The sequence below is a fragment of the Bos indicus genome, chromosome 21 (assembly GCF_029378745.1).
Source record: "Bos indicus isolate NIAB-ARS_2022 breed Sahiwal x Tharparkar chromosome 21, NIAB-ARS_B.indTharparkar_mat_pri_1.0, whole genome shotgun sequence".
Lineage (NCBI taxonomy): Eukaryota > Metazoa > Chordata > Mammalia > Artiodactyla > Bovidae > Bos > Bos indicus.
In genome coordinates this window covers 7,577,062-7,602,706 of record NC_091780.1, presented here as the reverse complement: position 1 = coordinate 7,602,706, position 25,645 = coordinate 7,577,062, and the positions used below count along the sequence as shown (strand labels likewise).

General features: G+C 39.3%; 1 protein-coding gene across 4 annotated transcripts in view; it reads left to right on the top strand.

Moving 5' to 3' along the window:
* The window catches only part of LRRC28 (leucine rich repeat containing 28), a 189,931-nt gene that overhangs the window by 110,503 nt on the left and 53,783 nt on the right, over positions 1 to 25,645 (top strand). For 3 of the 4 annotated variants that reach the window (XR_011562545.1, XM_019983755.2, XM_019983753.2), the window contains one exon: positions 19,220 to 19,322. The exons of the other annotated variant lie outside the window; for it this stretch is intronic. Coding sequence is in view for 2 of the 3 variants with exons in the window: in XM_019983755.2 (XP_019839314.1) it covers positions 19,220 to 19,322 (103 nt within the window). In the remaining variant the exon portion in view is untranslated. The remainder of the gene's footprint in view (positions 1 to 19,219; positions 19,323 to 25,645) is intronic. 4 annotated transcript variants of the gene reach the window in all.

Here is a 25,645-nt window from a genome sequence, read left to right as displayed (position 1 = left end):
ATGGATTTCATATGTTAAAATAACCTGTGTTAAAAATTTATTGAGAAAAAAATATGAAATATGAGATGATTTACTCAGAGAAAGGAATTAAAATGTATGTATATATATAATATGCAAATAGGTATTATATATGTATATTTTATATATATAAAACTATAAAACTGACAAGTGGTATTGAGCAAGATGAAAGAATAGCTACTGTGCAAATATATCTGCTTAGACGTTAGCTTCCATGTAGAAAAAATGTCATTGAGTATCCTAATGATTAGTATTGCCGGACAACCAGACTAGACAATTTTAAAGACTTTTGAACTGCCTGCTGAGCTAGAAATGTCACCCTGGCTAATAAATAACATAGTGTGTACTATAGATTTCTGTAGTAGCCCATTTCAATATAAGATGTGTTAAAGAACACAAGCCTTTAATAAAATAATGCATTAATATTCACTGAGAATTGGATTTATTTTGTTAACTTGTAAGAAACAGAACTGCCATTTAAAAAAATTAAAATTTGAAGCTCCACAGAACCCTAAAATGTCAGAATAAGCATCATATGATATTATTCATAAAAGCATTTTTAAAATGAATAATTTATCTTGAGAGCAATGAAGTGAATAATTTACTAGTCCCTGAAAGGAAATATTTTCTACCATAATACAGTGCACAAATTATTTTCAATAAATTATATCTTTAAGAAAACTTAAATCCTGAGAGAATTGAAAATTATGAGAGACATGAGCATTAGTTTGAGTAATAAATAATTATCCAATTTAAGAAGATTACTTTTCTATAAACGTAATTAAATTCTTTTTTAAAATGAAGAAGCTAAAGTAAAACCATTTCAGAAGCAAGCTACATTCCTAAGAAATCAGAGCTTTCTTTCAAGTGAGCAAATTATTGAATATAAATTGATATTAGAAAATAAATGTACCCCTGCTGCATAAACCACAGTTTGTAGGACAGTTATAGTGGACAAGTACCAAGTTACAAATCCAAAGACACAAGTTCTAGACTGTCTCCATCACTTCATAGAGCATTACTTGGAGGAAATCACCAAAACCTCTCTCAGCTTCATTTTCCTTATCTGGAACCAGAAATGATAACATTTATCCTGCTCAGTTTAGAGTTATGTTGAAGGTACATAAGATAACTGTTTTTTATCTCCTCCAGCCGTGACCCCTCATCCCCCTAGTCAGTTCCGCTCATTCCTACCTGTTGTTTCACCAGGGACACAGTGCAGCATGTGCTGGGATGACAGGGGTGTTGGGAAGCCGTCCCTGCAGATGGCTGACCACTGTTAACATTTGAGGTGCCAAGGGGTGTGGTGACACAGCAGCTGGCCCGAGTGGCATTGGCTGGTGCAAGGCGATAGAAATGGCTGTGGGTGGAGGGTAGAGTCCACTGCACTTTGCCCGGCTGCTTTCTGCTTTGACACCTCCCTTATGCCCTGAGGCATCTTCTCTATACACCGTGTTGAGTGCTGTTGTGGCTACGGACGTGGGCATCTCTTCTTCAGCACTGTGTTCAGTGGTGAGGAGAGCCTTACCGATTAGTTTCTATCTCCAGGCTTCTTGTCGCCCCCAAAGCCTTGCTGAACTTGTTAATATGTTATCAAAGAGAGGCAAGAAGGTCCTCACTGGGTTCTGAGCAGGGTCCCTCCCAACATTCAAGCTCTCCATAACTCTCAATCCTGGGACCGTGGACAGCCAAAGATGCGGAAGCAGCTTCCACACTCCCCAGGGTGCCATCCCAGCTCGTGAGGCTCCCAGCCGTGGCCGGACACAGGCCTGTGGGCAGGCTTTCCTCTCTGCTAGAAAGTCATACAGGCAGGAGGATCTGGTGAAGACCGTCCAGTGAGAAGGAAGCAGGCTGCCTGGATCAGTGCTCTGCCCTGGTCTCAGACCGGGTTCTTTGAGAACAGCATGAGTAAAGGGCCAGATAACTGAGACAAGCTCTGGGGGCCTTTCTTCACTGGTGGGTTGCATGGTCTTTGTGAAGAAGTGGATAAGACAACCAGAGAGCTACAGGGTGAGGTTGCCCAGAGGGCTTCAGGAGAGCAGAGACCGCATACTCTGTGAAGATGAAGTCGAAGCTGACAGAAGTATCAGCAATCTTCTCAGTCTGATTATGGTTTTTGATTTATTGTCTCCAACACCATAGAAGGTAGATTTAGAAAGGGAATTTAATTAAGTCTTTAGGAAGAAAATAAGTTCATAGCTGTCCTTCCTTCCATGGACTCTGTGTGCTTGAAACCTTTCCTTCAACTCCTTTCTAATACAGCAAAACTGTCTAATGAATGCTAAGAACTATACAAGACAGGGTAAAACGAGCAGGCACCTTCTCGCACCAACTTTCCTCAGAGAACTGAATTGTTGAAAACAGCATATAGCCTTTGTAATGTAGTTAAGTCAGATACAGTGTGAATACACATACACACAACTCAAGGTTTCAGATAGAAGGCTCCTATGTTTAACCATGATTCTAATGCAGGAGCTGAGTGCTTATGAAATATCTTTAATATCTTTGATATCTCTGCCTGTAATCGGAGGAGAGCTACTTACTGAATTCAGTTTCTTGCCACAGAACTTTGGACAAAGCAGTTTTTAGGACAAGGCAGTTTTTTTAATGGGACTTTTCTGTCAGATTATAGCCTCTTCATAAAGCAGTTACAGAAGCTATAGTACAGATGACTTAAATCACTTATAATACTATCTAAATCATTAACACCCATGGAGTGTGTTCTTTTTAAGATGAAAAGTTGTATCAAGAAAGGAGGATGTTCCTGTTATAGCTATACCATGACAGCTGAGTGACAGACTAGTGTACACACAGAAGCTCTGTTCCCACTGTTGACTGTCAGTGAGGAGGAAAGGAAATTAATCGCGTGAGCCTTGTGCTATGAGATTTAATAGAGGTCTTGTTGATTCAGTATAGCTCTGTAGACTAAATAGCTCATAAAGATGTGACTCTCCTCTGGGCTTCTGAAAATATAGGAAAATACAAAGAAAAGGATTTTTCCCCCTAAGGTGTGTTTTTTTTTTTTTTTAACTAGATTTACTGCTCTTGCAGTAAATCTAGTTAATTTTTGCTCTTGCATAATTAATAAACCATTATTCAGTAATGTCTACAACTAATTTAATGTTGAATAATAGATACAAGTTCTGTGAGGTTGCTCGTATACAAATTGACTATGGAAGAGCATTCTTTAGTTAGCCCCCAGGAAGTGCTGTGTCAGCTAAACTCAATGTCAGGAACTTCTGTAGTTTAAGATAACAAAAGTTGCACCCACGATGGCAGGTGGAATTTCTGAGCATTAATTTAGAAAACAGTGAATGAATTCTTAACCAAAAACATTTGGCAAGTGACGCTGAGATAAACAGAGTATCCTGGTGTGTGGACTCCCATGTCGTAAGCCTAAAAATTAGTGAGAAAATAGCTTCCTACTATTGGGAAATTATTCATGTTTCTAAATCAGTCCAAGAGTTGTTGTTCCTTGGACATTCTAGTAGTAAAGTATTTATTTTCTCAGGAAAAGTTATTCTGTGTGCCAAGGACTTGGGCTGTGAGTAAAATGATAGCTTCTTATTACTGTGGGCTATATCCTGTAACTTTTATAGGGATATAAAAGTGTGCTTTTTATCACATAACAGGAGATTACTCTAGTTTCTGTGGTAGCTGTAGTCATTTTTCCTTTGTAGGGATAGGATACCTTGTGTAGGGTGAAAAAAAAGTTTATGCCAAGTATCGGTGCAATTCTAGAAAGTAGTTTGTAGGCACTTTCAAAGCCCATGCTGAAATCGTTTTGTTGTTGTTGCAAATGGTATATAAATGACACAATTTTTAAACTACACTTATTTTCACTATTGCTTCTCATTCCTGCTTTCTCTGTATCTGCTTAGAAGGTCAGGAAAAGAATTGCTGTTTACTGTTTTTTAAGAAAATATTTAAATCCACAAAGTGAAGCTATTCAAACTTAAACTCCAGTATGGACACCAGATGGAAACCAGTTAATAATTCCTTAATCTCAGATTTAGAGATGAATGTAAACTGTACTTTACTGAACCGTGGAATGTATTTGATCTGCAGCTTGAAGAAGTACTGCATTGAGGTCATTGTTTAATGGGAATAATCTGTAAAGTTTGTAGCCTTAAATATGTTTCAGTGCTAAAATGTTTTTTTCTGGTTCAGACCAGAAGCCCAGAGGTTGGAATCAGTCTTATGTTTGAGTAGAAGGTATCTTCTGCTTTCCAAGGAGGGACCCAAAATCATGTTCTGTAGGGATTGTTGGGCAGGTCTCCAATCCAAGGCATAATGAAAAAGGAGAAAAGAAAGGCTTGAAAACAAGGTTCAAAAACTAGTAGTGGGAAGAAATGAGAGAGACATATTCTATTAACTAAAGTTCATATAGACCCTATTTCAGGAGCAAAGTTGTAACTCTGGAATGTGTATTTTTTCAAGAAAGAGGGTGTTCAATTCTTCTTTTGGGCTCCTTTCTTTGCAAGTATTTATTTAAGAAAAATTTGCATCCTGGTGTGACTTACTCATCTGACTTTTTCCACTATCTTAATGAATCCCCTCTGCTTTATTTTTTCATCATTTCAGACCTTTACTCTTGCCTTAAGGTTTTCTTAGGGTGTAAACAGGATTATTTAATATGATAGAGTTTGATAGGATTATTTAATATGGCTTCTCTAGTGTGGGCAGGCACTGACTTTTCCTGTGCTACTGTATGAAGAGGAAAGTTCACCTAGAGTAGGTGGGCTTTAAAGGGACAAGTGTGTATTTTTCTCAAAGTTTTTGGAATAGGATTTGGGGTAGGCAGTGATTAATATGAAAAAACTGAAACTGTTTTCCTCAACTATCAATTAGGAAAAAGAATTACTACTCATTCTTAAAAAGATACAGATGTGGAACCAGAATAAGTAGTGTGAGGGCTAGATTCATGAGCAGAATCTCTGCCAGCAAAGTTTTTGTTAATTTGTTTTTTTAAATAGTGACAAGAATGTGCAGTACAAGCAAAGTCTGGAAGATGTTGTCAATTGACAAGAGTCAGTCATAGTTTTCAATCAAGTTCTTAAATTTGGGGAAAAAGAGAACAGGTTCTAGTCCAGCTGAGCAAGAGCTGGCGGTCAGATGCAGAGTGAAGACGTTTGCTCTCCGTGCTGGCTCCCCTGGCTGGAAGAAGTGCTCCTGTATAGTTCCCAAGCCTGTGCCGGACAGTCAGCCTCAAGGCTCCTTCTCTAGGATCTTCTCTGAAGGAATTCTTGGTATTTCTTGAAATTGCTGTCCTAAATCTGTAAGTCAGAACCACCCCACCACTTATCTGATCTTTTAACAAAAGTGGAAGGATGTTTTGTTCATCATTTAGCTCTTTGTCAGTGTCTCCTGGTATCACACCTGGATGTTTGGGCAAGCCTGTCCTCAGGTGCCCACTGCACCCATGCCATCTGCTAGGTAGTGTTACTTCCTGTGTTATGTAGGGGGGCCCTGCTTGTATGGAAATGATCTGTTAAGGGAGGCGGCTTAAGTAATATCATGGTGAAGGAGACAGGCATGCTTTTATTCATTTATTTCTGCTGCACTGCATGGCATGTGGGATCTTATGTTCCCCGACCAGGGATTGAATCCGCAACCCCTAAAGTGAAAGTGCAGAGTTTTAACCTCTGGACCTCTAGAGAGGTCCCAGGCATCCTTTTAAATTCCAGCTCTACCATTTAATAGCTGTCTGATCTTGAGCTTAGAAAGGCTATTTAGCTTGTCTAAGTCTCAGTAATGGGGTAATGTTAATACCTACTTCATAGCACTATTGTGAGAATTAAGATCTATTTAAAACATTTGTATCGCTCATAAACACTACATAAGCACGCAATCAACATAAACTACCTTTATTGTTTGACTAGACGGGAAGAAAGGGCTGGTGGGAAGAAAGGGCTGGTGCAGTGTGTCTTCACTTTTGTACCCCAAGCATCTAGCAGAGTGTCATGCCCACTGCCTGTAATAATGTCCCTATTACTTGACTGCAATGCAAATAGAGATGCTGCTGCTTGAATATTGAAACCAACTGCAGAGAAAGCCTTCAGTTATTCAGATTCATTGAAATCAATTTACTTTAACATTGACGATCTACTTGTGTAAAGTATTAAATCATAATTAAATCATAATTCACTGTGAAATATTATTTAGTAAAAGTTGAATAGACCAGAAAGAATATGATTATGTAAAAGATTAAATTGTTGTATGTGTATGTCTATTTAGAGAAACTAGCACTTTGAATAATTAATGATTCTGAAAAAGTAATCAAAAAGTTCTGTGTCAAATGCATCATGTAGGGACTTAGTTTTAAAGATGATTTGGGAATACGCTGTAAATTATTCTGAATTCATTGTGAAGAAACTCAGACTTTATAGTAAATAAAAATGTGATTGTGACTAAACTGATTTATTGAACCATGATAATTGGAATAACATTGATGGGACATTCCAAACAGCCTGCTGCTGCTGCTGCTAAGTCGCTTCAGTCGTGTCCGACTCTGTGCGACCCCATAGACGGCAGCCCACCAGGCTCCCCTGTCCCTGGGATTCTCCAGGCAAGAACACTGGAGTGGGTTGCCATTTCCTTCTCCAATGCATGAAACAGCCTACTTCAGTCTATTGCTTTCATGTTCTGGTTTCCATTGCCCCGTAATTTTGTTAAATAGAATACATCATTCACCTTTTGATAAAATAAATGAGTTTCATGCTGGTCATTGTGCAGTAAACAGATCCTGTTTGGTCTGGCGTGTGCTGTCATCCTGTGCCTGCTTCTGCAGTATGGTTAAAAGAGCAGTAGCCTCGACACAGAGGAGCTTTTTGTTCCTTCTTCAGCCATGTGGACTGCATATGCCAGGGCCTTGAAGTCAAAACAGAGAGAGAAAGAGAATTGGAGTTTATGCAGGACTGCTAGCTTTTGCTAATTTTTAAGTAACAATACTTTGATCTCTGAGTCTGAAAGAAAAAAAGGGAAGCATTTTAGACACAGAACAGCACTTTAAAAAGCCACATGAAAAAGTTCTTTGTTGCTTTAACATCTATGCAGATGGACAACTTCCTTGATTTATAAAATTCATGTACAGAGCAGTTTTTGCACAGGAACTTAAAAGTATTACTGCAATATCCAATATTATTTTTTGAAAACTCTTGGTCCATTGAAATTAATGGGAGAAACAGCTTATTAGCTAGTAAATTAATGATCTCTTCCAAAGTTAATTACTGGGTGAAGATTTTCTGTTATAAGAATAGAAGAAATAGCTCAAAGCTTTTTCTTGCAGAAAAGACTTAACATTTCAAGAGCATCATGATTAAAAATGTCATTCCATTGTGCTTGGGATTTTGCCAGTTGACGGGCTTGGCGAGAGCACACTCTCAAGAGGCTGTCACAGCCCTGCCTGTATAGCCTGTGACCTTGCTGAGTGTTTAGGTGTCTGCCTCGCCAGCAGGCTGTGCTGTGTCAGCTTAAAGCGAGGATTGCCTGGTTTTCTTTAGACTCCTACACTCTGTTTTGTGATCTTCACTATATATTCAGGAAAGAGGTAAAAGACTAAGATGTTGAGTACCAGCTGTTATTCAAGGGACTAGATTGTTGATTCTTCATAACAAGCTCATGTCATAGGTATTATTATCTTCATTTCACAGAGGAGGTAACTGGCTTGGAGTGTTTGATTGGAAAAGCAGGGTTTCAGAGTCCGAAGCCCACAATATCTTGTAATTTCAGTACTGCTTTTTCTTACTCTATTTGACATTGTGTTGTTTGCACAGTTCGAATGTCTGTATTAAATACTTGTGTCTGTGTGACATTATACTGGTTAAAGTATAATGTATATAAAGTGTAATGTATAATTATAAAATATAATGTATATAAAGTATAAAGTATAGCTTTGAACATAGTTGATTCATGTTTTCTTTTACCTTCAGTAGAAAACAATTCATCCTATTATGGGCATATATAAAAAATTATATTCCATACACAAATTGGCCTGGAGGTATAAACAGAAATCTTTGGAATATTGAAAACCTGAGATGAGGTCTAAACCAAACTATTTTAAAATCATCAACTCTTCATTTTTTTCCCCTATAAAACTAGGATAGGAAAGAAAACTAAACTATAGAAAAACTAGCCAGTGCCAGCTTTTCTTTAACTTTGTATTATGATCATTACATGTAGCCCCATTCAGTTTGTTTCCTGTGTCATGTCCCACTTTGTGTCCTTGGCTTAGGGAGATGAATCACTGTCTCCAGAGGCAGTTGCCTCCAACTCTATTCTGTGCAAATAAAGTATAGAAAAGAGTGCCTTTTGCTGCATGCCAAAGAGAATTCTCTTTTAATTGGCCTTGTACTGTAGGACATATTTCCAAATGTGTCACTAATAATGAGAATAATAATAACTGCCGTATACTGGAGAAGGATGTATGCCAAGAATTCTGCTTGTTAATTTATAAACTTTGTTAGACTAAAAGTAAGGGACAGCATTATTTTGCTCTTTATACAGATGATGAAACTGAATATATACATTTAGTGAATTGAAGAACTAGGATTCAAATCCAAGTTCTCTGACTCCAAAATTGTATTCCTGCTCTATTAATTATTAATAGTATTATACGCTCCTTACTGCTGCATCAACTCAAAGAATCTTTACCTAACCTATGGGCTCTGACAAGCATATTTCAGATCAGACTTCATTTGTATTTCATCAGTGTAGTTTCAGTTTTTTAAAAATTTCAAACTTTTCTGTATGCCTTTAAAGTCTGCAGATTTCTTATGTGATGAAAGGGTTTGTATACATATCAGAGAAGTAGTGAAAAAATACAGAAGAGGAATTTTTAGTTAAATTTTGAGGACTTTTTCATGGCAAGTAGATTCTGGTATTCTATGTATATTTTTCCCATCTGTGTTTTATAAATTTATACCCTTTTATACTAGTAGATATGTTTATACATGTTTACTAAAGTAGCAGTACATATTATTGTGGCAATTATTTAAAAATTCTTATGCTTAAACAACATACTGTATAGTCATTTAAATTTCACAGATTACTTTCACCTTCAATTTTAACAACTTGATAAAGTTGAGGGATTAGGCACTATTATTCCATTTTAACATATGTGCATGTCTGTAAAGCTTTTGATTTCTCCTTCAAATCTGAATGAAAGTCTTACTGAGTATGCTTGGTTGTATGTTTTTCCTTTTATCAATTTAAATATTTTGTTCCATTCCCTTTTGACTTGTAGAGTTTCTGGTGAGAAATCAGCTGATGACCTTATGGGAGTTCCCTTTTATGTTACTTGTAATTTTTACCTCATTGCTTTTAATATGTTATCTTCATCTTTAATTTTTGTCAGTTTGATTACTATGTGTCTTGGAGTGTTCCTCCTCGGGTTTATCCTGCCTGGGACTTTCTGTGCTTCCTAGACTTGGTTGACTTTTTCCTTTCCTGTGTTAAGGAAGTTTTCAGCTGTTATCTCTTCAAATATTTTCTCGGGTCTTTTCTGTCTTTCTTCTCCTTCTGGGACCCCTATGATGCAAATGTTAGTGTGTTTAATGTCGTCCCAGAGATCTCTTAGGCTGTCTTCATTTTTTTTTTTTTTTTTTTCATTCTTTTTTTTAATATTCTGTTTAGTGGCAGTGATTTCCACCATTCTGTCTTCAGGTCACTTATCTGTTCTTCTGCCTCAGTTATTCTGCTTTTGATTCCTTCTAGTGTATTATTCATCTCTGTTTGTTCTTTAATTCTTCTAGGTCTTTCTCGAACATTTCTTGCATTTTCTCCATTCTTTTTTCCGAGATCGAGAATTCACTATCATTATTCTGAATTCTTTTTTCAGAAGGCAGCCTCTCTCCACTTCATTTAGTTGTTTTTCTGGGCTTTTATCTTGTCCCTTCATCTAGGACATAATCCTCTGCCTTTTCATTTTGGTTAGCTTTCTGTTGATGTGGTTTTCATTCTGGTGGGCTGGGGGTTGTAACTGTTGCTTCTTATGTCTGCTGTCTGTTGGATGACGTTAACAGGCTTGGGTAAGCCTCCTGAGGGGAGGGACTGGTAGTGGGAAAAACTGAGTCTTGCTCTGGTGGGCAGTGCTGCCACAAAACTAGCTTTACAACAAATGTTAAAGAAACTTCTTTAGGCAGGAAACAAAAGAGAAGGAAAAGACCTACAAAAAAATCAGAAACAGTTAAGAAAAGTAATAGGATCATTGTTGTTGTTGTTTGGTCACTGGGTCATGTCCCACTCTTGTGACCCCATAGACTCTAGTCTGCCAGGCTACTCTGTGGGATTTCCCAGGCAGAAATACTAGGGGCTTGCCATATGTTAATAATTGCCCTAATGTAAATGGATTAATTGCACCAACCAAAAGACATAGACTGGCTGGGTAGATGAAAACATGTGCATGTATGCACTTCCATTTACCACATCCCACTACTTAACCCCCTAAATTGTATGTAATTATTTAATATTTTTTGGTTTATAATGTTTCCATTATGGCTTGCAGTTGTGATTATCTTTTATTTTCTTCTTTGACTATTGATTATGAAAACTGATAAATGTCTTTTACTGTTGTGATTATGTAATTTCTTTAATTTTTTTATGTATGTATTTAATTATTTATGTAATTTATTTATTATTTAATACCATTTATTATGATTAGTCAACAGATAATAATAGAATTCTATATCACTAAAACTACCATTTAATAGAAAAACCTGATACCACTTTTTAAAATCCAGATGCACATTAGAATTATCTTCGAATTTTTTTGAAAACTATTGAGTGCCCAGGTAGTGTTTTTTTCTCCAAAGCTCCAAATATGATTCTAAATTGTTTAAAAACAACTGGACTGTATGATGATCTTTTGCTTTCATCTAGTTTGTTTTACTTTTTCTATTTTATATTCAGTGCTCTCATTTCATTTAGTTATTATTTTCCAGTTTCTTTCTTTTTTTGTTGTTCTTGTTCAAGCCTTTATCAAGTATAGGAGAAAAGATTTTGTGTGTGGTATGTGTGTGTGTCTAGTATGTATAATATATTTTAGGAAACGAGATTTTCCTTAGCTAAAAAATTTGACATTTTTAGCTCCACTTGTTTGACTAAGTTTGAATGTAATGCTTTAGTTCAGTTCAGTTCAGTTGCTCAGTCATGTCTGACTCTTTGAGGCTTCCAAGTCCATCACCAACACCCAGAGTTCACTCAAACTCATGTCCATTGAGTTGGTGATGCCATCCAACCATCTCATCCTCTGTCATCCCCTTCTCCTCCCACCTTCAATCTTTCCCAGCATGAGAGTCTTTTCAAATGAGTCAGCTCTTCACATCAGGTGGCCAAAATATTGGAGTTTCAGCCTCAACATCAGTCCTTCCAATGAACACTGAGGACTGATCTCCTTTAGGATGGACTGGTTGGATCTCCTTGCAGTCCAAGGGACTCCCAAGAGTCTTCTCCAACACCACAGTTCAAAAGCATCAATTCTTCAGTGCTCAGCTTTCTTCATAGTCCAACTCTCACATCCATACATGACCACTGGAAAAACCATAGCCTTGACTAGACAGAGCTTTGTTGACAAAGTAATGTCTCTGCTTTTTAATATGCTGTCTAGGTTGGTCATAACTTTCCTTCCAAGGAGTAAGAGTCTTTTAATTTCATGGCTGCAATCACCATCTGCAGTGATTTGGGAGCCCCCCAAAAATAAAGTCAGCCACTGTTTCCTCGTTTCCCCATCTATTTCCCATGAAGTGATGGGACCAGATGCCATGATCTTCGTTTTCTGAATGTTGAGCTTTAAGCCAACTTTTTCACTCTCCTCTTTTACTTTCATCAAGAGGCTCTTTAGTTCTTCTTCACTTTCTGCCATAAGGGTGGTGTCATCTGCATATCTGAGGTTATTGATATTTCTCCTGGCAATCTTGATTCCAGCTTGTGCTTCTTCCAGCCCAGCGTTTCTCATGATGTACTCTGCATATAAGTTAAATAAGCAGGGTGACAATATACAGCCTTGACATACTCCTTTTCCTATTTGGAACCAGTCTGTTGTTCCATGTCCAGTTCTAACTGTTGCTTCCTGACCTGCATACAGATTTCTCAAGAGGCAGATCAGGTGGTCTGGTATGCCCATCTCTTTAAGAATTTTCCACAGTTTGTTGTGATCCACACAGCCAAAGGCTTTGGCATAGTCAATAAAGCAGAAATAGATGTTTTTCTGGAGCTCTCTTGCTTTTTCCATGATCCAGCGGTAGTTGGCAATTTGATCTCTGGTTCCTCTGCCTTTTCTAAAACCTCCTTGAACATTTGGAAATTCACAGTTCATGTATTGTTGAAGCCTGGCTTGGAGAATTTTGAGCATTACTTTACTAGCATGTGAGATGAGTGCAATTGTATGTTAGTTCTAATTTATAGTCAATCAAAACTTTGATGTAATTCCATTTATTCTGGCATCTGGTCTACTAGACTTTTTATTGCTAAAGCCTAGAAAGCTTATTATTTGGGTGATTTAAAAAGAAAATTGAATGAGGCTTGAAACTTCTGTTCCAATTCTGAGAATATAAAGAAATACTATGTTGTTAAAAAAAAAAAGACAAAAACGCAAGAAAGTAACATGTAATACAATATTATTAACTAAAGTACAGAGTTTGTTCAAATTTAATGGACTTTTATGCTAGTTTCCATTATTTGTTCTCATACCTTATTCAAGATTCCACATTGTATTTAGTTGCACTGCACAGCTTCAGCTGCATGCAACAAATTCTGATTAATTCTTTTTGTTTTTACTCTGTTACAAATATTTTCTAATTTTCCTTGTTAGACCTCTCAGATATACCCATCATTTAAAAGTAATTTCCAAATTCATGGGGTTTGTAAGGTATCCTTGATATTAATTTCTCATTTAAATGCTTTCTTGTCTGCAATCACCCTCTGTTTTTTCAGTCTTTTAACTTTATTGAGGCTTTCAATGGCTAAGTCAAAGGTCTCTGTTGCTAAATGTCACATTGCACTTGAAAGTATGTGGGTTATTTTCAAATATCTTTTGGTACTGATTTCTAACGTAATTCCACAGTGATAAGAGAACAGACTCTGTATGATTTCAATATCTTTAGACCATGAAATTTTTACACCTTATGTTATCCCTGAATATGTTCCACTGTCTTCTGGTTTATAGTCTATGGAAAGTTGAATAGAATTTTTCTCCTGCTATTGTGTGGAAATTACATAAATCTTAATTATGTTGAATTGGTTCACTATGCTTTTCAAGTCTACTTTATCCTTCTACTTTTCTGTCTATTCATTCTATTGATTTTTGAGAGTTTGATACTGAAACTGTAACTAAATATCCTAATTTATCTACTTAAAAATTATTGTAATATATAGTGAACTATATGTAACTTTGTTCTGTATTTTCCAAATCTCCTGTAAACTTATGACACTTTTGTAATCTAGAAAAGAAAAAGAAAAAAATACATGTTCAAACTAAGACAGCATGTTTTAGAAGTTGAAGAGACTGTGGGAAAGCCAATGCTTTCATACATGATGAAGAGAATGTAAACTGGTGTAATTCCTCTGGAGGGAAATACCAAGGACTCTATACACGTATTTACCTTTTGACCCAGCAAGTCCACTGCTTGGAATGTATACTGAAGGTACACTTCCAACAATAGAGTTGAATATGTGTGCATGGGTTGGTATATATACGTATGTTTTATAAATCTGCCTACTTATGGATCCTAGAAGCAGTGGCACTCTTATAGTAAGGGGCACATCTAGCACTCAGATGTTGGTTTCTAGATACCATACCCCATAATTTAATTTAATTTAATTCCTTTAATTAAAGGAATTAAAGCTCCTTGGAGAAGTAATTGATTTCAAGACTAGAGCAGGGAAAGTGCAGTTTGAACTTGGAATATCTTTTGCTCCTGGAAAGTATGGCAATACACAAAAAAGGATGAAAACTTGTTTAAAGAATGAAAAGACCAATTTTAAGTGTTCCTGGTTGCCAAAACTGGAACATTTTAGCCAACACAATAAACAACAATGGTAGTGGGTTTTTAGTCCTTAAAATAAAATAAATGTCCTTGAATCCATACCAATATAAAAATCAAATAAATGGGGGAGGAGGGATTATTCTTCCTTACATAAGAATTCCAATTAATAAATGTAGACCTTTAGAAAGATTGTAATTGAAAATCACCACTAAGTAAATACTACGTTATAATTGTTACAAACAAGATCCATTGATGAATGGTAAAATTAATGGGCAAAATTTGGAGAAGGAACAGGATTTTTAGTTTAGAGTTGTGAAGACTTGACCTGGAGTTTGCAGAGGTGCTTCCAAGACTGTTTACTCACATGGATATTGGCTGGAGGTCTCATTCCTCTCAAGTAAAGCTGCTTTAGGGCCTTCGTGGAAAGGAGTTGTCTTCCTGAAGAAGTGATCCAAGAGAAACACCAAAAAGAAAGCCACAATGCCCTTTGTGACTTACTCTGAAATCACAAAATCGACAGCAGAAATCGGTTCTGTTTGCTCAGTTCAGTTCAGTCACTCAGTTGTGTCTGACTCTTTGCGACCCCATGGACTACAGCATACCAGGCCTCCCTGTCTATCACCAGTCTATCCCGGATTTTACTCAAGCTCATCTCCATTGAGTCGGCAACGCCATCCAACCATCTCATCCTCTGTCATCCCCTTCTCCTCCCACCTTCAATCTTTCCCAGCATCGGGGTCTTTTCAAATGAGTCAGTTCTTCACATCAGGTGGCCAAAGTATTGGACTTTCAGCTTCAGCATCAGTCTTTCCAAAGAATATTCATGACTGATTTCCTTTAGGGTGCACTGGTTGGATTCCTTGCAGTCCAAGGGACTCTCGAGTCTCCTCCAACACCACAGTTCAAAAGCATCAATTCTTCGTTGCTCAACTTTCTTTATAGTTCAACCCTCGCATCCATACATGACTACTGGAAAAATTATAGCTTTGACTAGACAGACCTTTGTTGGCAAAGCAATGTCTCTGCTTTTTAATATGCTGTGTGGGTAAGCGTCTTTTAATTTCATGGCTGCAGTCACCATCTGCAGTGATTTTGGAGCCCCCCAAAAATAAAGTCTGCCACTATTTCTACTGTCTCCCCATCTATTTATCATGAAGTGATGGGACCAGATACCATGATCTTAATTTTCTGAATGTTGAGTTTTAAGCCAACTTTTTCACTCTCCTCTTTCACTTTCATCAAGAGGCTCTTTAGTTCTTTGCTTTCTGCCATATGGGTTGTGTCATCTGCACATCTGAGGTTATTGATATTGCCCCCAGCAATCTTGATTCCAGCTTGTCCTTCATCCAGCCTGGCATTTCGCATGATGTACTACTCTGCATATAAGTTAAATAAGCAGGGTGACAATATACAGCCTTGACATACTCCTTTCCCTATTTGGAACTAGTCTGTTGTTCCATGTCCAGTTCTAACTGTTGCTTCCTGACCTGCATACAGATTTCTCAGGAGGCAGGTAAGGTGGTCTGGTATTCCCATCTCTTTCAGAATTTTCCACAGTTTATTGTGATCCACACCGTCAAAGGCTTTGGCATAGTCAATAAAGCAGAAGTAGATGCTTTTCTAGAACTCTTTTGCTTTTTTGATGATTCAGCGGATGTTGACAATTTGATCTGTGGTTCCTCTGCCTTTTCTAAATTCAACTTGAACATCTGAAAGTTCATGGTTCAGATACTGTTGAAGCCTGGCTTGGAGAATTTTGAGCATTACTTTGCTAGCATATGAGATGAGTACAATTATGCAGCAGTAGTTTGAATATTCTTTGGCATTGCCTTTCTTTGGGATTGGAATGAAAACTGACCTTTTCCAGTCCTGTGGCCACTGCTGAGTTTTCCAAATTTGCTGGCATATTGAGTGCAGCACTTTCACAGCATCATCTTTCAGGATTTGAAATGGCTCCACTGGAATTCCATCACCTCCACTAGCTTTGTTCATAGTGATGCTTCCTAAGGCCCACTGGACTTCACATTCCAGAATGTCTGGCTCTAGGTGAGTGATCACACCATCGTGATTATCTGGGTCGTGAAGGTCTTTTTTGTATAGTTCTTCTGTGTATTCTTGCCACCACTTCTTCACATCTTCTGCTTCTGTTAGGTCCATACCATTTCTGTCCTTTATTGTGCTCATCTTTGCATGCAGTGTTCCCTTGGTATCTCTAATTTTCTTGAAGAGATCTCTAGTCTTTCCCATTCTGTTGTTTTCCTCTATTTCTTTGCATTGATTGCTGAGGAAGGCTTTCTTATCTCTCCTTGCTCTTCTTTGGAACTCTGAATTCAAATGGGTATCTTTCCTTTTCGCTTCTCTTCTTTTCACAGCTATTTGTAAGGCCTCCTCAGACAACCATTTTGCCTTTTTGCACTTCTTTTTCTTAAGGATGGTCTTGATCCCTGCCTCCTGTACAATGTCATGAACCTCTATCTGTAGTTCTTCAGGTACTCTGTCTGTCAAATCTAATCCATTGAATCTATTCCTCACTTCCACCGTATAATCATAAGGGATTTGATTTAGGTCATACCTGACCTAAATCTAGTGATTTTCCCTACTTTCTTCAATTTAAGTCTGAATTTGGCAATAAGGACTTCATGATCTGAGTCACAGTCAGCTCCTGGTCTTGTTTTTACTGACTGTATAGAGCTTCTACATCTTTGACTGCAAAGAATATAATCAGTCTGATTTCGGTATTGACCATCTGGTGATGTCCGTGTGTAGAGGCTTCTCTTGTGTTGTTGGAAGAGGCTGTTTGCTACGACCAGTGCGTTCTCTTGGCAATATTCTGTTAGCCTTTGCCCTGCCTCATTCTGTACTCCAAGGCCAAATTTGCCTGTTACTACAGGTGTTTCTTGGAGAAGGCAATGGCAACCCACTCCAGTACTCTTGCCTGGAAAATCCCATGGATGGAGGAGCCTGGTAGGCTGTAGTCCATGGGGTCGCTAAGAGTCTGGACACGACTGAGCGACTTCACTTTCATGCCTTGGAGAAGGAAATGGCAACCCGCTCCAGTATTCTTGCCTGGAGAATCCCAGGGACGGGGGAGCCTGGTAGGCTGCCATCTATGGGGTCGCACAGAGTCGGACAGGACTGAAGTGAACTAGCAGCAGCCAGGTATTTCTTGACTTCCTATTTTTGCATTCCAGTATTGTGTTTGTTAGATATCTTAAAACCACCACTGGGAAAGGGCGTCTCTAGCCTAGTAATTCTTTTTTCTCTGTAAGAGTTCCCACTTCCCCTTTTGTTGTCAGTTTCCAGTGCTTCCAGTTTTGGTTCCTCTTTTTGTAACTTGCCCCAGGGCTAATCCTGGGCAAGATGACTGTGATAAGATTTGTAGTGGAAAAGAGAAGGTAGTGTTCACCATTTCCTGCCCTCGTCCATGACAAACCCTTCCTTACCTCAATCTTATATTATGCACCCCCTACTTTATGTAATAAATTGTCCAGAACCCACCTGTGAAACCATAAGACTTAGACAAGCCTCTCTAATAGCAATGATCATGTTGTATTACAGTTAACCATTTTTAATGCCTGTCCTCAATATCATGTTCATATCTGAATCCCCAAGGCCTACTGAAGTGCCTAAAAGATCCCTACTGGGTAAATGGGTTTTCTTTTGAAATGTAAATATGCTTAAGAACCTTAAATTAAAGATGCTAATTTAGCTATCTGGGCCTTTGTCTGTCCTAACTTTGGAAGGACAAGGGAAAAGAGAGCTCCTTCAGCCTATTTCCTATTTATTTTCACAAGCAGATATTCTAGGCTTTGCTACCCCTTTACCCGGCTTTATTGTTGTTCTGTCCCTAAGTTGTGTCCGATTCTTTATGACCCTAGGGACTGCAACATGCCAGGCTTCCCTTTCCTCACTGTCTCCCGGAGTTTGCTCAAACTCATGTCCCTTGAGTCAGTGATGCCCAGCTACCTGTGAGAGACTTCTGGAGTCGCCTTCATTCTGCATACTTATTCCTCCTGCAGATTCTTCTCTTTGGGCTCCCTTTCCCATCTCTTCCTATTCCTGGTATAAACCCATTCCCACCCCGGCTCCCTGGCCTGCAGGTCTTGTCCATCCAGCTGCACCCCACACCTCACTCAAGACTGGGATTTCGGATTCCCTCTGCTCCTTCCTAGGAGAAGGCGATGGGACCCCACTCCAGTACTCTTGCCTGGAAAATCCCAAGGACGGAGGAGCCTGGTGGGCTGCAGTCCATGGGGTCACTAGGAGTGGGACACAACTGAGCTACTTCACTTTCACTTTTCAATTTCATGCCTTGGAGAAGGAAATGGCAACCCACTCCAGTGTTCTTGCCTCGGGAATCCCAGGGACGGCGGAGCCTGGTGGGCTGCCGTCTACGGAGTCGCACAGAGTCGGCCACGACTGAAGCGACTTAGCAGCAGCGGCAGCAGCAGCTGCTCCTTCCTCCCCCTGCAGCCATGGGCAGTTCCACCCATTCCTACACCAGCTGGCTCCTGAGGCCCTGCCCAGCCAGGGCCTGCTTGATCCCTAGCTCTGGAATCCCTTCTATCATCTTTCTGCCAAGGGGAAGTGAGACACAGTAAATCTTGATATTGGGGCAGAACTAGACGTCATTTGGGCTGACCTGCCATCTTAGTTCGTATGGCGCTTTTTCTTATGGAGAAAAATGAAACTAAATAAATGACCTATAAAAACTTAATAAATAAATATAAATTGTTTATTATCCCTGGGTCAAGAAGATCCCTTGGAGGAGGAAATGGCAACTGACCTCAGTATTCTTGCCTGGGAAAGCCCACAGACAGAGGAGCCTGGCGGCCTATAGTCCATTGGGGTTGTGAAGACTCAGACATGACTGAGGGACTAACACTTTCATAACAAGCTTAATAAATAGAAGTTATTCATTAAAAGTCATAGAATTTTTATATGGGAAGGAAATCTGATAATATTCTATTACCAGTCCTCATTTTACAGTTTAAATACTCAAAAGTTCAGGTGGGTTGAGTGATTTTTTTCAACAGTCATGTTTTCTGATGTAGAATCTCATATTGCAGCTGACTTAATTTCACGCCTAGTTAAATCTGCAACATTTTTTCTTCCAGAGTAGAAATTTTAAATTATTCTAACATTATTTATTAAATTTCATGTTTCACATTATATTGGTATATATTATAAGAATCATAGCACTTTTCTTTCTAACCCAGATTTAGGTCGATCTCGAGAACTTCAATACGTGTACGTGGATAACAACATTCATCTGAAAGGCTTGCCATCCTTTCTGTACAACAAAGTCATTGGGTGCAGTGGGTAAGGCCGATTTCACATTTTATACTAATACTCAGCTCTTTTGCTAGCTTTATTTCTACTTCAGTACTTAGCCCTGATAAAACTCAAAAATAGATGTATGACTTTTGATAATCCTGTTCGATTTTGTTTTGAGACTTAACATGCTAAACCAAGTACCCTTCGAAACCAAAAATATTAAACAAGCATTTAGAATATTTTATTTTGAGTTTAGTTAGTAAGTTATAAATTTGGTCAATTATTTGTTGTTTTCCAGGTAAAAGAAAAATTACTTAATGCATACCATTATAAACTCAGTAGTTTCAGTCACAAATACTGGAGGAATCAGCGTTAATGTAAAAGTTTTTCTTTTCCTTCCATTGCAGTGACAATTTTACTACGCTGGGACTTTACCAATTGAAAATATTTACAGCTTGACAATTTTAAATAGTCTCTCAATACAAATCATGATTCCAGCGACCAAAGCAGATGTTTCAGTTAATAGGAAATGAAGAACTTTTATTTTCAGGACAGCATTAATCTTTCCTTCTCAGTTAGGCTATTAGAAAGATAATGTCAGCTTCTCCTTCTATAGCAGTGAGACAGAACCACCCTGAAGTGGTTCCCAGAGTGGCATAGGCTTAAAACAGGACAGTTTAGCTGCCAGGACCAGCTTTTGACTGCCTCACTTTCCTCACTTAAGCAGCCACAGGATACTTGGAACACCTCTGAGGCTACTTAGCCAGCATGTTGACTCTCTCTTTATAATTTCAAACATCCTGAATAACCTGACTCATACTCTATGTATTTCTGGCAAGAAAAGGGATGAAAATAAGCCTGTACATAGAGACAGCCATTCCCCTGCTGGCCTGGCTCCAGGGGATGGGCCCTGAACAGTGATTGCTCCAGAGAGGGTAATCCTAGAAGTAGTGCCCTTCCCCTAGGAAAAATTATGCACTTGTTATCTTGGAAGAGCCCTAGATGAATTCAGTGCCTGTGCAGGCTGATGAAATATAAGCTCAGAGATATATTCCAGAACTTTCTATGAAGAACAGATAGTAGAATATGTGGTAGAGTTTTTAGCTCAGTGATTTTTCTGCAGCTGATCATATGACAGCTGTGCTACTACTCACTCATTAATCCTAATAAGTTCTTAAAATATCTGTAATATAGCCTAATTTTTCCAAGTGGTGAGCAAAATACCCTCAATCACCAAGATGCATGTAATGATGCAAGCAGGCTCCAAGGCTGAAGGGAGTTTTTTCTGCACCAAAGCCTTCAGAGACTGCACTGTAATATGATCTAAAATTTCTACACAATTAAGGAATAGCTCTTACTTGAGATAAAGAGTAAGTGCTTTTTGACGTTTAGATATAGCTGTTACTGACTTCCACAAGGTTCTATTTGTGCCAAGTTGAGAGATACATATTTCCTTGTATTCATTTTTAATTTTTGGCCACACCATATGACTTGCAGAATCTTAGTTCTCTGACCAGGGACTGAACCTGGGCCCATGGCAGAGAAAACACTGAGTCCTAACCACAGGACCACCAGGGAATTCCACCCCCAACCCCTGCACTTTTTAAAAATATATTTTCGTTGTTGACTTGGCATCTAGTAGCACAGTTAGTGAATTTTATGAGAGCTTCACATCTTTGAGAAAATAAATAGTAAGGTAAAATATGCCAATTACTAGCAGATAGTCTACACTTTTTATTATTATTAGCATATTCCTTGGAGAAGGAAATGGCAACCCACTCCAGTGTTCTTTTCTGGAGAATCCCAGGGACGGAGGAGCCTGGTGGACTGCCGTCTATGGGGTCGCACAGAGTCGGACACGACTGAAGCGACTTAGCAGCAGCAGCAGCAGCAGCAGTAGCAGCAGCAGCATATTCCTTTGGTAGTAATAATAAGAAGATAAAATTATTAAAAGGAAAGTTATCAAGCAATCAGTTTTCTAATATTAGTGGTTTTTTGGAGTGTTGACAATCCCATGTGCCAATGAAATGTGATCCAAAAGGTATTTTTAATCTATTGGTTTAACTCAGAATGCATTTTGTACAGAAGCAGTATTGGTGGTTATACTCCTAGCCAGCTCATTAAATGGTCATTTAATCCATTTTGCATCCTGAAAGTTATACTTACTTATAAAATATTTCTATGCAAAAACGTATTCAAAATTCTAATGTTGTTCAGTCAATTAGTTGTGTCTGACTCTTTGTGACCCCAGGGACTACACCACGCCAGGCTTCCCTGTCCTTAACCATCTCTGTAGCTTGCTCAAACTCACGCCCATTGAGTCAGTGAGGGCATCCAACCATCTTGTCCTCTGTCATCCCCTTCTCCTCCTGCCTTCAATCTTTCCCAGCATCAGGGTCTTTTCTAATGAGTTGGCTCTTCACATCAGGTGCCAAAGTATTGGAGCTTCAGTTTCAACGTCAGTTCTTCTAATGAATAATCAGGTTTGATTTCCTTTAGGGTGGACTGGTTGGATCTCCTTGCAGTCCAAGGGACTCTGAAGAGTCTTCTCCAACACCACAATTCAAAAGCATCAATTCTTCGGTGCTCAGCTTTCTTCACAGTCCAGCTCCCACATCCATACATGATTACTGGAAAAACCATATCCTTGACTAGACGGACCTTTGTTCGCAAAGTAATGTCTCTGCTTTTTAGCATGCTGTCTGAGTTTGTCATAGCTTTGCTTCCAAGGAACAAGCATCTTAATTTCATGGCTGCAGTTACCATCTGCAGTGATTTTGGAGCCCAAGAAAATAAAGTTTGTCACTGTTTCCACTGTTTCCCCATCTATTTGCCATGAAGTGATAGGACTGGATGCCATGGTCTTTGGTTTTTGAATGTTGAGTTTTAAGCCAGCTTTTTCACTCTCCTCTTTCACCTTCATCAAAAGGCTCTTTAGTTCCTCTTCTCTTTCTGCCGTAAGAATGGTGGTATCTGCATTTCTGAAGGTATTGATATTTCTCCTGGGAATATTGATTCCAGCATGTGCATCACCCAGCCTAGCATTTCTTATGGTGTAGTCTGCAAAGTTAAATAAGCAGAGTGAGATAATATACAGCCTTGACGTACTCCTTTCCTGATTTGGAACCAGTCTGTTGTTCCATGTCCGGTTCTAACTGTTGCTTCTTGACCTGCATACAGGTTTCACAAGAGGCAGCTTTGTAAAGTGGTCTAGTATTCCCATCACTTGAAGAATTTTCCATAGTTTGTTGTGATCCACACAGTCAAAGGCTTTACTGTAGTCAGCGAAGCAGAAGTAGATGTTTTTCTGAAATTCTCTTGCTTTTTCTATGATCCAACAATTGTTGATAATTTGATCTCTGTCTGGTTCCTCTGCCTTTTCTAAAACCAGCTTGATTGTCTGGCAGTTCTCAGTTCACGTACTGCTGAGGCCTGGCTTGGAGGATTTTGAGCATTACTTTGCTAGCATGTGAGATGAGTGCAGTTGTGCAGTTGTTTGAAAATTCTTTGGCATTACCCTTCTTTGGGATTGGAATGAAAACTGACCTTTTCCAGTCCTGTGGCCACTGCTGAGTTTTCCAAATTTGCTGGCATATTGAGTACAGCACTTTCACAGCATCATATTTTAGGATTTGAAATAGCTCAGCTGGAGTTTCATCACCTCCACTAATTTTGTTCATAGTGATGCTTCCTAAGGCCCACTTGACTTTGCACTCCAAGATGTCTGGCTCTAGGTGAGTGATCACACCATCGTGGATATCTGGGTCATTAAAATCTTTTTTGTATAGTTTTTCTGTGTATTATTGCCACCTCCTCTTAATCCTTTCTGCTTCTATTAAGTCCATACCATTTCTGTCCTTTATTATGCCCATCTTTGCATGAAATGTTCCCTTGGTATCTCTAATTTTCTTAAAGAGATCTCTAGTCTTTCCCATTCTGTTGTTTTTCTCTATTTCTTTGCATTGTTTACTGAGGAAGGCTTTCTTATCTCTCCTTGCTCTTCTTTGGAACTCTACATTCAGATGGATACATCCTTCCTTTTCTCCTTTGCCTTTCGCTTCTCTTCTTTTCACAGCTATATGTAAGGCCTCCTCAGATAACCATTTTGACTTCTTGCATTTCTTTTTCTTGGGGATGGTTTTGATCACTGCCTCATGTACAGTGTTATGAACTTCCATCCATAGTTCTTCAGGTACTCTATCAGATCTAATCCCTGTTTCTCACTTCCACTGTATAAGTGATTTGATTTAGGTCATACCTGAATGGCCTAGTAGTTCTCCATATTTTCTTCAATTTAAGTCTGAATTTTTCAATAAGTAGTTTATGATCTGAGCCACAGTCAGCTCCTGGTCTTGTTTTTGCTGACTGTATAGAGCTTCTCCATCTTCAGCTACAAAGAATATAATCAATCTGATTTCTGTATTGACCAAATACTGGTATTTTGGTATCTGGTGATGTCCATGTGTAGAATAATCTCTTGTGTTGTTGGAAGAGGGTGTTTGCTATGACCAGTGTATTCTCTCAGCAAAACTCAATTAGCTTTTGCCCTGCTTCGTTTTGTACTCCAAGGCCAAATTTGCCTGTTACTCCAGGTATCTCTTGACTTCCTACTTTTGCATTCCTGTCCCATATGATGAAAAGGACATCTTTTTTGGGTGTTAGTACTAGAAGGTCTTGTACGTCTTCATAGAACAGTTCAATGTCAACTGCTTTGGCATTCGTGGTTGGGGCATAGACTTGGATTGCTGTGACTTTGAATGGTTTATCTTGGAAACAGAAATCATTCTGTCATTTTTGAGATTGCACCCAGGGGCATCCAAGCATTTTGGACTCTTTTGTTAACTGTGAGGGCTTCTCCATTTATTCTAAGGGATTCTTGCCCATGGTAGTAGATATAATGGTCATTTAAATTAAATTCACACATCACGGTCCTTTTTAGCTCACTGATTACTAAAATGTCAAAGTTCACTCTCGCCATGTCCTGTTTAACCACTTCCAATTTGCCCTGATTCACAGGACCTAACCTTCCAGGTTCCTATGCAATACTGTTCTTTACAGCATCAGACTGTACTTTCACCAACAGTCACATCCACAGCTGGGTGTTGTTTCTGCTTTGGCTCAGCCTCTTCATTCCTTCTGGAATTATTTCTCCACTCTTCTCCAGTAGCATATTGGGCACCTACCAACCTATTCAGTGTCATATCTTTTTGCCTTTTCGTACTGTTCATGAAGTTCTCAAGGTAAGAATGCTAAAGAATGCCATTCCCTTCTCCAGTGGACCACATTGTGTCAGAACTCTCGACCATGATCTGTCCATCTTGGGTGGCTCTACATGGCATGGCTCACAGTTTCTGTGAGTTGGACAAGGCTGTGGTCCATGTCATCAGTTTGGTTAGTTTTCTGTGATTGTGGTTTTCATTCTGTCTGCTCTCTGATGGATGAGGATAAGAGGTTTGTAGAAGCTTCTTGATAGGAGGGACTGGCTGTGGGGAAAACTGGGTCTTGCTCTGGTGGGCAGGGCCATGCTCAGTAAATCTTTAACCCAATTTTCTGCTGATGGGTGGGGCTGTGTTCCCTCCCTATAGTTTGGCCTGAGGCCAAACTATGGTAGGGATAATGGCGGTAATGGCGACCTCCTTCAAAAGGACTGTCAGCATGCTGCAGCTCCCGGGACTGTTGTGTTCAGTGCGCCTGACCCTGCCGGAGGCCATTGTCAACTCACGCCTCTGCCAGAGGCTCCCGGACACTCATGGGCAAGTCTGGCTCAGTCTCTTGTGGGGTCACTGCTCCTTTCACCTGAGTCCTGGTGTACAGAAAGTTTTGTTGTGCCCTCCAAGAGTCTGTTTCCCCAGTCCTGTGGAAGTTCTATAATCAAATTCTGCTGGCCTTCAAAGTCAAATTCCTGGGGGTTCTCAGTCCCTTTGTGGGATCCCCGGGTTGGGCAATCTGTTACAGGCCCTAGAACTTTTGCAACAGTAGAAGAACTTCTTTGGTATAGTTGTTCTCCAATTTGTGAGTCACCTGCTCGGCGGCTCCATAGTGGGGCTATTGGTGACCTCCTCCAAGAGGACTTAGGCCACATAGGCCACATGCCGCACCTCCTAGGTCTGCTGCACCAGATGCCCTGTCCCCATGGCAGGTCACTGCCGACCCGTGCCACCTTAGGAGGTCTGAAACACTCAAAGGCAGGTCTGGCTCAGTCTCTTGTGGAGGTCACTGCTCCATTCCTTGGGTCCTGGTGGGCACAAGGTTTTGTTGGTGCCCTCCAAACATCTCTGGTGGGTCTTAGATTTGATTTTAATGCAGTTGTGCCCCTCCTACCATCTTGTTGGGGATTCTCCTTTGCCCTTGGATGCAGGGTATCTTTT